The sequence below is a fragment of the Dermacentor albipictus genome, chromosome 10 (assembly GCF_038994185.2).
Source record: "Dermacentor albipictus isolate Rhodes 1998 colony chromosome 10, USDA_Dalb.pri_finalv2, whole genome shotgun sequence".
NCBI classification, from domain to species: Eukaryota; Metazoa; Arthropoda; class Arachnida; order Ixodida; family Ixodidae; genus Dermacentor; species Dermacentor albipictus.
In genome coordinates this window covers 73,119,654-73,132,946 of record NC_091830.1, presented here as the reverse complement: position 1 = coordinate 73,132,946, position 13,293 = coordinate 73,119,654, and the positions used below count along the sequence as shown (strand labels likewise).

Genomic DNA, 13,293 nt, shown 5'->3' with positions numbered 1-13,293 from the left:
TCATTTACAGAAAGGCAATTCGATCGTTGTGGTGCGGTTATTTTCATGTTTACTGAATCTTAGGGGGATGACGTTTGTAACGCTTTCTTCTAGCCCCGCAATAACGCCGAACTTCATTGGGCACTGACACCTGACAAAAAATGGGACGAGTGTTCTTGTGGAGAAATAACACAGGAGATTGATACTTGCGCGGGCAGAGAGCCGACCAAAAACATGACGTGGATGAGCTCAATAAAAAAAAGAACTTAAACATTGAAAAATTACGTATTCTGATTGACTGAAACACGCTTTGTAGTCTCACACTTGTAGAAGGCATTCTGCGAATATCTGGCACAGAGCCTTTGCTGCAGCCATATCTGCACACGAGGCGTCTCAGTGCGTCAATGGAGGACAAATTACGCTTTGAAAACGGGAATTTTTTTTTGAAAACAGGAAATAAGGCCCGGGAATGGGGCAGTGCTTGAAATGATATAAATTTTTTGCTAGGTCACTTTTTTTCTATGCCTATTTGTGAAAGTGAATTACCATTGTTCGCGATGTCAGAAAGTTGTTACTTTCGCACGTTTTGCCTCCACATGTAGTTTTGCTATAAGATTCAAATACTAAAATGGCACGTGCCTGCAATTTACGTTTTTTTTTTCAGCTGATGCGGTCGGCTGAAGTTTCGTGCAGGAACTACGGCCGCTTACCGGGGTGCCACAACAAAAATGAGGCAATGATCGAGAAGAAAGGGGGTTTAATAAGTGGCCCCATTTTTGTATTAGTCACATCATAGGAAGTCAGATCATAAGAAGATTAATAAGGATTTAGCTGGTAACATAGAGGAATTCTATAGCATTAACAAGAGGTTGGCAGGTGTTGTTGTGAAACTTAATAAGAGGCACAAATTGAAGGTCGTACACGTCTACGCCCCTACATCCAGTCACGATGACCAGGAAATCGAAAACTACTATGAAGACGTGGAATCAGCGATTGGTAAAGACAAAACAATATACACCATACTCACGGGCGACTTCATGCCAGGGTAGGCCAGAAGCAGGCTGGAGACAAGTCAGGGGCGGAATATGACATAGGCTCAAAGAATAGCAGGGGAGAGTTATTATTAGAGTTTGCAGAACAGAATATTATGCGGATAATGAATACCTTCTTCCACAAGAGGGTTAGAGGAATGTGGACCTGGAGGAGACCGGCATCATACAAGATGATGATGTGCTCGGCAAGGTGCGCTGCAGAGACCATAGGATGCTAAGAACTCGAATTAAGCTAGACTTGAGGAGGGAACGGAAGAAACTGGTACATAAGAAACCGATCAATGAGTTAGCGGTAAGAGGGAAAATAGAGGAATTCCGGATCAAACTACAGAATATGTATTCGGATTTAACTCAGCAAGAGGACCTTAGTGTTGAAGCAATGAAAGACAATCTTATGGGCATCATTAAGGAGGGAGCAAAAGAAGTCGGCGGTAACTTCCTTAGACAGGATTCCAGTAAGGTATCGAAGGAGACGAAAGATCTGGTCAAAAAAAGCCAATGTATGAAAGCCTCTAACCATACAGCTAGAATAGAACTGGCAGAACTTGCCAAGGTAATCAAGAAACGTAAGACAGCTGACATAAGGAATGATAATGTGGATAGAATTGAACATGCTCTCAGCAATGGAGGAAGCCTAAAAGCGGGGAAGAAGAAACTAGGAATAGGGAAGAATCAGACGTATGCGTTAAGAGACAAAGCCGGCAAATACCATTACTAATATGGATGAGATGGTTGAAGGGTTTGAGGAGTTATATCGAGATTTATGCAGTACCAGCGGCACCCACGACGATAACAGAGAGAGAACAGTCTAGTGGAATTTGAAATCTCACACGCAAAGCCGGAAGAACTAAAGGAAGCCTTGGGAGCTATACAAAGGGGAAAGGCAGCTGGGGAGGATTAGGTAACAGCAGATTTGTTGAAGGATGGTGGGCAGATGGTTCAAGAACTGGTCACCCTGCATACGCAATGCCTCATAACCACGAGCACACCGGAATATTGGAAGAATGCTAACCTAATCCTAATCCGTAAGAAAGGGGATGGCAAAGACTTGAAAAATTATAGACAGATAAGCTTACTGTCCGTTACCCACAAAGTATTTACTGAGGTAATCGCACATAGAATCTAAAGGACCAGGCAGGATTCCGTAAAGGCTACTTAACAATAGACCATATTCACACTATCAATCAGGTGATAGAGAAATGTGCGGAATATAACGAACCCTTATATATTGCTATCATTGATTACGAGGAAGCGTTTGATTCTGTCGAAACCTCAGCAGTCATGGAAGCATTACGCAATCAGGGTGTAGACGAGCAGTCTGCATAAATACTGATAGATATCTATAGCAGCTCCACAACCACCTTAGTCCTCCGTAAAGAAAGCAACAAAATTCCAATGAAGAAAGGCGTCTGGCAGAGAGATACGACCTCTCCAATGCTATTCACAGCGTGTTTACAGGAGGTATTCAGAGACCTGGATTGGGAAAAATTGTGGATAAGTGTTAATGGAGAATACCTTATTAATTTGGGATTCGCTGATGATATTGCCTTGCTTAGTAACTCAGGGGACCAATTGCAATGCATGCTCACTGACCTGGAGAGCCAGAGCAGAAGGGCGCGTCTAAAAATTAATCTGCAGAAAACTAAAGTAATCTTCAACAGTCTCGGAAAAGAACAACCGTTCACCATTGGTAGCGAGGCACTGGATGGGGTAAGGGAATACATCTGCTTAGGGCAGGTAGGGTGACCGGGGATCCGGATCACGAGACTGAAATAATCAGAACGATAAGAGGGGGCTGGAGTACGTTTGGCAGGCATTCTCAGATCATGAACACCAGGTTGCCATTATCCCTCAAGAGAAAAGTGTGTAACAGCTGTGTCTTACCAGTACTCACGTACGGGGAAGAAACCTGGAGACTTACGAAAAGGGTTCTACTTAAATTGAGGACGACGCAACGAGCTATGGAAAGAAGAATGATGGGTGTAATGTTAAGGGATAAGAAAATAGCAGATTGGGTAAGGGGACAAAGGGGAGTTAATGACATCTTAGTTGAAATCATGAAAAAGAAATGAGCATGGGCAGCACGTGTAATGAGGAGGGAAGATAATCGGTGGTCTTTAAGGGTTACGGACTGCATTCCAAGAGAAGGGAAGCGTAGTAGGGGGCACCAGAAAGTTACGCGGACGGATGAGATTAAGAAGTTTGCAGGGACAACGCGGCCCCATTTAGTACATGACCAGGGTAGTTGCAAAAGTATGGCAGAGGCCTTTGCCCTACGGTGGGAATAACCAGGCTGGTGATCATGACGACGACGACGATGATGATGGCGATGATGATGAGGCCAACAAACCCTGGCACCAAGGACAGCATAGGGGAAATTAATTGTGCCTGATCCATAAAATAAATAAGCGATAAATTAGTGGAAATGAAAGTGAATGATAAAAACAACTTGCCGCAGGTGCGGAGTTATCCCACAACCGTCGCAATTTTGCTTGCGATGTTCTACCATTTGAACTACCTAGGCGCCGTTCCTCCATCCACTTTATTGGGTGTATATGTTTCCTAGTACAACCCTCGGAGTGTGTTAGCCAGGGCCATCACTCACAGACCTTGGCGGTGGATGTCTTGTATTTTCGTATATTTCCCGGCTTAACGCACTCTCAGCCTGAAGTCTTTATTGCAAAACCTTTCCAAAATTTATTATATCATCAAGAAATAAATGATTCTGTTCTAAGCGATACCACGTTTATAGTTTTTCGACAGCTACTGCAACTATCATGTGACGGCTTCGTTAATTACAAGTGCTTTTCGTACATTGCAGTCTTCATACACAGAAATACTTTTCTTATGTTATGATACGCTAATGAGAAAAAAAGGGGAAAATGAGGGAGCAGGAGCAGATCCAACTAGTTGAAATATTTAGGCAGCGAAGCTCTGTGTGAGTGCACCAAGTGTCGAAACACGAGCGCACGGAGACTCACACAATTTATACGAAGCCCTCAATTAAGCGGAGTTGATGTCTACGAGTGTCTACGATGGACACCTTGAACGCGTCCTGGCTTCAGAGGCACCATGCGCAAACGTGCGTAGCGCAATTCCATTCCATTATATTGGCAAAAAGCGCTTACTTTGTCATTACTGTGCAGTATGTGGATTGATGCGTGGATGTGTGCTATGAGCGTCACCTTTCGAAGGGGATGGTGGGTTGCTACACCAAACCCTTGCTATTATACTGCCTAATGTCCTACCTAGGCTAAAAAAGAAAAAAAAAAACTCAGGACAAATTCCCATAACCAAATTTTCTGATCCCCTATTGTGAATTTTGTTTTTTGTATTTCTCCGTTTTCTTTAGTTTCCCTACTTTAATTACACCAATTTTCCAATCACCGCCTACTATAGATAATCTCTATTGCGGAAATGTTTGCTTTCCGCCTGATCTCCCTGAACGCAAGGGACTCAAGGAGTCCAGTGGTGCCTAATTCGACCGATGGGCAGATATCATTCCATTCTAATAAAACATGCGCCATCGTTTCCCTAGCTTTACCGCCACAAGCACATGCTTCTTTTTCCTTCTTATATCTTGCTTTATAGGTGTGCGTTCTAAGGCATCTTGATCTCGCTTCGAAAAGTAATCAGCTTCCCTTATAATTATCGCAAATTGTTTCTTTCCTGATTTCGTTTTTGTTCTATTAAATGTTACTCATGGCCGGTTTTTCCTTCCATTGTCGCTTCCATGAGAATATTTAACCTCTCTGACTTTCCGCTTGACGAAAAGAACTAGCTTCCTAGTGCTTTTGAATCCTAGCTTCCTAGTGCCCTGTGAATCGATGTTTTTTTGTATACAAATACCTCAACTCTCTCCCTGCCCATTTACTTTGTTCCATATTGCGCAGTTGCTCTTCATAATAAATTTTCCTTCTACCTTCCCGCACTTCAAAACTTGTTCAGCCCATGTCACCCTGCACAGCGTCATTTTTAGTCTTTCCATGAGCGCCCAATGCTAGGAATCCCAGTGACAGACCTGCGCGAAGCACCCAGATTTTCGAACTGCTCATACCCAGACCTTCTATGTGGTGCAAGAAAATTATTGAACAAATAGGATTTCCTATGTGTCCTCCGCCACATAGGCCACGTTGGAATAGTGCCCGAGCTGTAGCTTCCTCTTAAGAGGAACCTTTAGCTCCGACACAACTCCGAAGATAGGACTCAACTCAAATGCACGTAAAATGCAAAAGCGCTTATTTGAGATAACCTCTTGACCGATTCTAAAGAAATCCGTTGCATTTGAGAGGGAAAGTTAAATTTTAGTGACTGTTGAAAGCGTATTTTTGATTAATGTCTGCGTTTTGTTTCAAAATTTCGAACGTTCAAAATTTCGGAAGTAAGAAAAATAGAAGCAAATATTTTACAAATTAGTAGCTCTCCATCAAGAATATATATCGGGGTTCTGTAAACGGGATCCAGTAGATCATTCAAGCGGACAAATTCGATGTCTCAATTTATAATGTTACGGGAAGGAAGGAGCGTGCGTCTATTCACAGATGGCTTTTAATGGCTGAGCCAACAAGCGTAGAGCAGTGAACTCTTCTTCGTCGTCTCCAAGGCCACCATCAGCGTCCCCTTCTTCCCATATTACCGACTTTTACATGACCCCCGTCGGAAAAAGCACCTTGTTGGTGCGGCTCATCGGTCTGAGAAAGGTAAGGTTTGAGACGGCTGACGTGGATGATGTCAGAAAGAGGTGAAAGCACCGTGGCATCCAGTGGAGAGACTTCATATGTGACAGGTGTCACCTGATGAAGGATGCGGTAAGGGCCGTAGTATCGCGATAGCAATTACTCAGAAAGACCAACACGCCGAGTTGGATACCAAACTAGCAAAAGAGCACCTGGTTTGTAGTCTACGTCCTGATGGCGCTGGTCGCAACGGCACTTCTGGCGTGTCTGTGAAGCAGAAAGACGAACGCGGGCAACCTAGCGTGCTTGCGTCGCTGTGGCTATGACATCCCGAGTGTGGTCAGAAGGAGAGTCTCGAAAGGCACAGTCGGCTCACGGCCTAAAAGGATGTAAAGCGGAGAATAGCCAGTTGTGTCGTGGCGTGACGAATTGTAGGCGAACGTGACAAATGGTAGAGCAATGTCCGAGTCACGGTGATCGGAGAAAACATACATTGCTAGCATGTCAGTCAATGTGCAGTTCAGGCGTTCGGTAAGAGCGTTAGTTTGAGGATGGTAAGCGGTAGTAAGTTTGTGTTTAGTAGCACATGATCGAAGTAGGTCATCTATGACTTTGGCAAGCTAGTATCTTCCGCGATCCGTGGGAAGTTGAAGAGGTGCATCGTGGTATAAGATAACGTCATGAAGCATGAAATCAGCGACGTCTGTAGCACAGCTGGTGAGTAGGGCTCTAGTAATGGCATAGTGAGTTGTATAGTCCGTAGCGACGGCAATCCTCCCATTTCCATCACTTGATATAGAGAATGGTCCGAGAAGGTCAAAGCCAACGCGAAGAAAAGGATCGGTTGGTATATCCAAATGCTGCAGCAGACCGGCAGGAGGCACAGCTGGTCTTTTCCGGCGTTGACACGACTCACACGCGGCAACATAGCGCCGGACGGGGCGGTTGAGACGGGGCCAGAAAAACCGTCGCCGTATTGGGGCATAGGTCCGCGTGACGCCAAAGTGTCCAGCGGTGGGAACAAAGGGCGTGGTGATCGGTGGTTACTGTGAATGGTAGAATGGTGGTAACTGTGAATGTAGGGTCGGGACTTGCCCATCGCCTAAATGAGGGTGACACTCGCGCTCAGTAATCGAGTAATTGCGCTCGACGGGAGGGAGGAGGCACTTGGCGTAGGCGATAAAGCGGCTGTGCCCAGATTGGCGTTGAGATAAAACTTCGTCAATGGGGTAGCCACTGGCATCAGTGCGGATTTCTGTCGGAGCAGAGGCGTCCAAATTGGCGAGAACAGGAGGTATGGTGAGCAGCATTATGAGCTGCGAGAAAGCAGACGCTTGTTCAGAGCCCCGACAGAAAAGAACGTCTTTCTTCGGGAGGTCAGTCAGGGGACGGGAAACAGGGGCGAAATTTTCCACAAACCTGCGTAAGTAAGAGCAAAGGCCAATAAAGCTGCGAACATCTTTGGCACAAGTTGGTACGAGAAAATTCTGTACAGCATGAGCTTTAGCTCCGTCGGGGCGAACGCCTGACGAATCGACGAGATGTACGAGCGTGGTTATTTTGCGGTGACCGAAGTGGCACTTGGGCGAGTTGAACTGCAAGCCAGCGGTGCAAAAAACAGACAGAACAGATGAAACTCTCTAAAGATGAGTCGCAAAAGTGGAAGAGAATACGATGACGTCATCCAAGTAGCACAAAACGATGGACCATTTCAAACCACGGAAGAGCATGTTCATCATCCGTTCAAAGGTCGCCGGGGCATTGCACAAGCCAAAACGCATTACCCGGAACTGATGTAGGCCGTCTGGTGTGACGAATGCGGTCTCTTCACGGTCAGTTTCATCCACGGAAATTTGCCAATATCCAGAGCGGAGGTCGATAGATGAAAAATAAGTGGCACCGTGGAGACTATCCAGAGCATAGTCAATGCGGGGAAGTGGATATACATCTTTCTTGGTGATCGTGTTTAGATGACGATAGTCAACGCAGAATCGCCAGCTGTTATTCTTCTTTTTGACAAGAACAACAGGGGAATCCCATGGTCTGGAAGAGTGTTAAATAATCCCTTTGGTGAGAATCTCGTTAACCTCATCCTAGATTACTTGTCGCTCAGAGGGCGATACCCGATATGGGCGTCGGCGAACAGGTGCTGCATCGCCGGTATTTATATGTTTCTTCACCACCGTAGTTTGACATAAAGGGCGATCATTCAGGTAAAAAATTTCGGAGTACGACTGGAGAAGGTCACGGAGCTCTGCGGCTTGATGGGTTGGGAGATCCTGTGGAATCATCTTTGTAATGTCGTCGGTCGGAGCAGATGCAGAAGCAGAATGGGCATTGGTCGACGACCGCGCAACAGATAGAAGGGAAATGTGGCACTCGTGCGACGGTGACAATGTGGTAAGAGACATTCCTCGAGGAAGTACTTGTGGGCACTGTCCGAAACTTAGGATGGGAAGACATGTATGATTGTCCAAAACAGAGACGATGGGGTTTGGGAAGGAGACATTGTGAGAAAGCAGGACTGAAGGCGCGGGAGTAAGGGAGTAAGTCTCCGTCAGGTACAGGTAGCAGGCTAATACCGGGATGTAGGTTGCTGCTAGAGATGGCAGGCGAATAAAATCCGCGGAACAAAGCTGAGTTGGACCTAGAGCAGGGAGGTCAACAGGAATAGGCAGGGGTAGGTGAAGTTGTACAACACAAGCTGAACTGTCACTGCGAGCACAATGGGCGGCAAAAACGTCCAGTCCGAGGATTACATTGTGAGGGCTACGTTCGAGCACACTAAACAAAACGGGCGTGTGGCGAGCGACGAGACTGACACAAGCAGTCGGAGCCCACAAGCACAGCCACAAGCACAGCCACAAGCACAACTGACACAAGCACAAAGACACAAGCACAGCCGGAGTTCCGCCCTCGGCGAACTGGAGCAGTCGAGTTGGAGCAGGAGTAAGTACTTTCTTCAAGGGCGTTCGAAGCTCCGCAAACATGATGGAAATTTGGGCTCCAGCCTGGATGAGTGTTGTAACGGGCAAACCATCCACGTCCACGTCCAGAAGGTTCCGGTCCGTAGGGAGGGTCAGCAGAGGAATTTCAGGCCGGGGTTCTAGAGTAGCGTCACCTCCAGGAGCTGCCCCAGTTAGTTTCCCGTTGGAGAGCGGCGATGGTAAGCTGGGGAGGAAGAGCGACGCATCTGGGCCGAACGAGAGCGGCGACTGTGTGGTGATGGCGAGCGGATAATCGCGGTGGCTCGAGCGTTGTCAGGCGCATCTTCAACCTCGGTGGAGAGTGATGCAGGCGAGGATTCAGTGGGGAGCGGCGGTAGGTGGGAAAGCTTAGTCGAGAGTGGGCTGGCCAGGAACTTCGACAGTGGCGAGAGATGTGATCCACGCGTCCACAGTAAAAGCAGATGGGTATGTCGTCATGTGTGCGCCATTCGGCCGGTTTCGAATATGGACCGTATTGGCTCCGGTGAACAGGGGCAGAGGCCGCATACGAAGCAAAGTCAGGACCGCTGGCGGAGCAAATGGACGGAAGGTCCACATTGGCAAGTTCTTGGTGATTGACCGACTAGATGAGAGACACAAGCCGCCGGGAATCGTCAAGGCATTGCTTCACTGGCGTGGCAGGAGACGCTGCCTCGATTACTCGCCGAACGATACGCACGACATTTTCACAGGAGGTAGGCTCACGCGGTGGGCAAATGTCTTCGCACGTCGATGAAGTTGCGGTATTGGATAGACGCGTAAACTGTTGAACTATGCAGCGACTCTTCGCATCTTCAAAGCGGCGACATTCGTTAATGATCTCATTGACCGTTGTTATGTTCTTGTAAACAAGAAGGTTAAACGGGTTATCCGCGATGCCTTTAAAAACGTGGCTGACCTTGTCTGCCTTTACCATATTGTTATCCGCTTTGCGGCAAAGAGCGCATCTCACATCGCAAGGCAAGTGACACGGTAGGAGGCTAATGATGATGATTTATTGGCTGTCCCATTGGGAACTCGGTGGTGACATGGTCCCTTAGAATGTTCGATATGAGAAGTGGTAGGAAACGATGCTAATGATGGTGATGATGTTGATTTATTGCTATCGTCTTTCAAACGAAGCTGTGACATAGTCGCCTAGCCAGCTAGTTTATTCAGGCACACAATATATATTTTTTTCTAGCATTCTTGAGTACATCTACTTAAACATCGATTTTTACCTCGTATCTTTACCTTCCTTATATTGCAACCTGTGCATGTGATATTCGGCCTTCTGTCTGGCGTAGTATTATGTGACTGCGGCGCAATATTTGTATGTATCGACGCAACGCGGCCCGCATGTCACATCACGTATCTCTTCGGATGCTAGGTCACGTTTATAGGAAATATTGTGGCTGCACGCTAGCAAGCACTAGCATGACTCAGCAGTTGATCCCGTGTTCCCGTTGATCCCGTGAGGTGTTCGATCCCGGCGCAAACTGGGTACTTTTTTTCTCAGTCCCCGGGATAGCTGCTCGGACACCGGCGGCGGCGGTCCCCATCGCCAACCGAAACGGCCATTGGAATGAGCCCAAAACAGCTTACGATGTAAAAGTGCACAACCATTGCAATCTAAGGTGCAAACATAAGGGGCACCAATTCGGAGGTTATAAAACAAACTGAGAGCGAGGTAATCATCGTGCAAAGAGCGATGAAACTGAACATGATATTGCGTAATGTTGAGACAGGAAACGAAGGGTGTGGGATGAAGGATTTTAGTAGGACGTTCTCGATGGCTTGTTGTTTCATACTTGAAGAAAGGTTAAAACTGGGCGAAGAAAAAAAAGACGGCTACAAGCGAAAGGTACACGCAACATACCACGAGCAATCGTGGTGAGTAATGGGTTGCTTTCGCTCAGCTTCGTTTCTTTTCCTTCGCGCAGATTTAACCTTCTTTATAGAGTTAGACCTTAACCTTCTTTAGAGTTGGACAAAAGAGCAAGACGGGATTGCCGATATTTCCACTGACACCAAGAGAAAACAGAATGTAGATGGGCAGGCCATTTAATGAGCTGGGCCGATATATGAAAGCCCATTAGATTTACAAGATAGGTACCAAAAGAAACGAAGTGAAGTTGTTAAAGGACATGGAATTAGGAGTGAAGAAATTAGGAAATGCGCAGGCGCAAGTTGGAATCAGCTAGCGCAAAGCAGGTGTAATTGGAGATTGCTGGAAGAGGCCTTTGTGCTGCAGTGAACAAAAAAATATAGGCTACTGCTGCTGATGATGATGAATCTGCTGATGTACCCGCAGCAGTGCCTTACTTGCGATAGCCTTGTGCTGCTGAGCACGAAGCGACGGATTCAATTCTCTCCTATGAAAATCTCTCTAGAAATGATTTCTTCATGGTACAATTTTCACAAGAGCCTACCAATGACAGTCACCTTTCTATGGCGGCGCAATGCGAAAGAATCCTCCGTACCCTTCATTGCGACATAGACATTAACTATCGCCGGATGCTCAAAATGATCCAGCAGTCCCGCCCTACGGCGTTTCCCATAAACAACAGTTCACATTTGGGACACCAAATTTATCTAAATATGCTGACAGCTACGCGACTGCCGACAGTGCGTGAAAGGGTCATGCTTTAGAGCGCAGCTCTTAGACTCCTCTTCCTGCATCGGCGTTCTGTCCCGGCGTGGCCGAGCGAAGTATGAAAGCGAACGAGGATATAAAAGACGCGACGAGAAAAGCGGAGAGGAGGGTGCGGCGGAACCGTTATGTGGAAAATGGAGGAGCGTATGGCAAAAGCATGAAAAGGAAAGCCTAGAGCGGAAAAGACGGCTGCGAGATGGCGCCAGCGTAGCGGGCGTCGTCTGGGAGTTCTGCGTAGGGCGGCTGCTGCGAGTCACGCAGACGCGTAACAAACGCGCTGGCTCTCGCAGTCTGCAGATTAGCGAGCCAGCAGCGCCACACATCGCCCCTTTCGCAAAGGGCCGCACGAGAAAGAGTGTCCGTGCGAGCCAATGTATCGCACAGTTAGAACACCTATAGATTTGCGCAAATTTTCGCCTTTGGGCATGCCGTAATTGTCGGTAATGTTTTGTTTATATCGTACCTTCTTTTAACTAACACACGTACGCACACACACACGCAGATGCGAAAAGGCGCGCACAAATATAGTTGGATTGCGCCAGAGGAAAATAACCTATCTGGAAGTTACGGCTTTGGCCCCCCTACTTCGTTTTTAATGTGCTTGAATTGCTGCTATTGATGGCTTAGGAATTCTGCAAAAAAAACGAAATTTATGCATGCCTATTACATCGTTACAGTGGACATAGTAAGAATGACTCACTTCATTTACTTATGGAAGCTACCACATGTTTTCATTGCTAAAATTTTATGTTGCTTATGATTTCAGCTAGTGCGACTGTGTTTTCTAGCTGCATTATTGTATTTTTCGTTATTTTAAAGTAAGGTAATTCAACAGTGATGTTCGAAACCTTATAGGGAAGTGCCTCCTATGATATGAAGCAGCTTACGTCGGCTGCTGTCAGAGTACTTGTGGTAACTCACCTCGGCAGCAAGCGCTCCTATCAAGGCCGCAACCAGCAATATCAGTAGGATCAACTGAAAATGAAAACAAAAAAATAGATGTATCCCATGATCCATATATTGTGTAAGCCAAGCTTGCTAGGCAGCCGTTTGTATGCCTCACGCAAGTGGTTACATTTAATAACATGAACATAATGTGAAAATATTGACACACACATTTCATTGTTTTTTTTTCTATGACCTTGTCCCCCCGTGGACCAGTGTTACAATGTTGTAGATGGGTGCAAACTGCGTCCGGACATGTTGCCGCTGATTCTGTAGTGAGATTGGTTTCTCCAATCAGAATGCGCTATCCAGACGAATGGTGGCGCCGCGTCCACAGCAAGGCGAACGTCCCCAGCGATTCACCAGTACCTAGCAGCAACACAGTGCAGATAGTGGAAGGTACCCCTAGCACTTAGATTCCAGTCGCCATTGGGAAGGATGGGCATGGGACCAAGCGGAGGACACCCTTGAAAAAACGTTCTGGGCTGCACGCGCTCTGCCACATGTATCAAAGCTTTCCGTGGTGTTCTGACGAACAGAAAACATGTTAGCCATAAGACGTGGCCCTGAGAGCGCAAGCATGACTTCCTGAAAGGGGATACGCGGAACATCTTTGAAAGCTCCCACGCAAGCGCCACCAGCATGGCTATAATAAAAAAGGGAATGCAACGAGAGGGGATCAACTGCACGAGCGCGCTGGCTTTTTTTTTTCGGGTGCTATGTAATTCTATTCTGTCAAATCAATCAGCGCAAAAAACTGGGCAAATACATACTATGTACTGGTGTTGCGATCCCTCTCGGTCATCTAGTACGGTCGAATCGGCCTTGCTACTTCAAGGCCAAATATTCGAGTCACTTTTGTATTCGCAACCACTCTTACCCGGTCTATTATCATTGAGTCAAAAAACGGGACTACCATCGCCTCCGCGGATTTACGCGAGTGACATTGCACGTTTCGACGGTGATGCACCTAATGAGTATGTTACACGGATAACTAGCCCTGTGTGAACTCCACAGAC

At 46.7% G+C, this 13,293-nt stretch overlaps 1 protein-coding gene across 3 annotated transcripts in view; it reads right to left on the bottom strand.

The window, feature by feature from the left end:
• Positions 1–13,293, bottom strand: part of LOC135898171 (uncharacterized) — a 143,081-nt gene that overhangs the window by 4,445 nt on the left and 125,343 nt on the right. For all 3 annotated transcript variants that reach the window (XM_065426974.1, XM_065426984.1, XM_065426993.1), the window contains one exon: positions 12,251–12,304. In XM_065426974.1, coding sequence (XP_065283046.1) covers positions 12,251–12,304 — 54 coding nt within the window. The remainder of the gene's footprint in view (positions 1–12,250; positions 12,305–13,293) is intronic.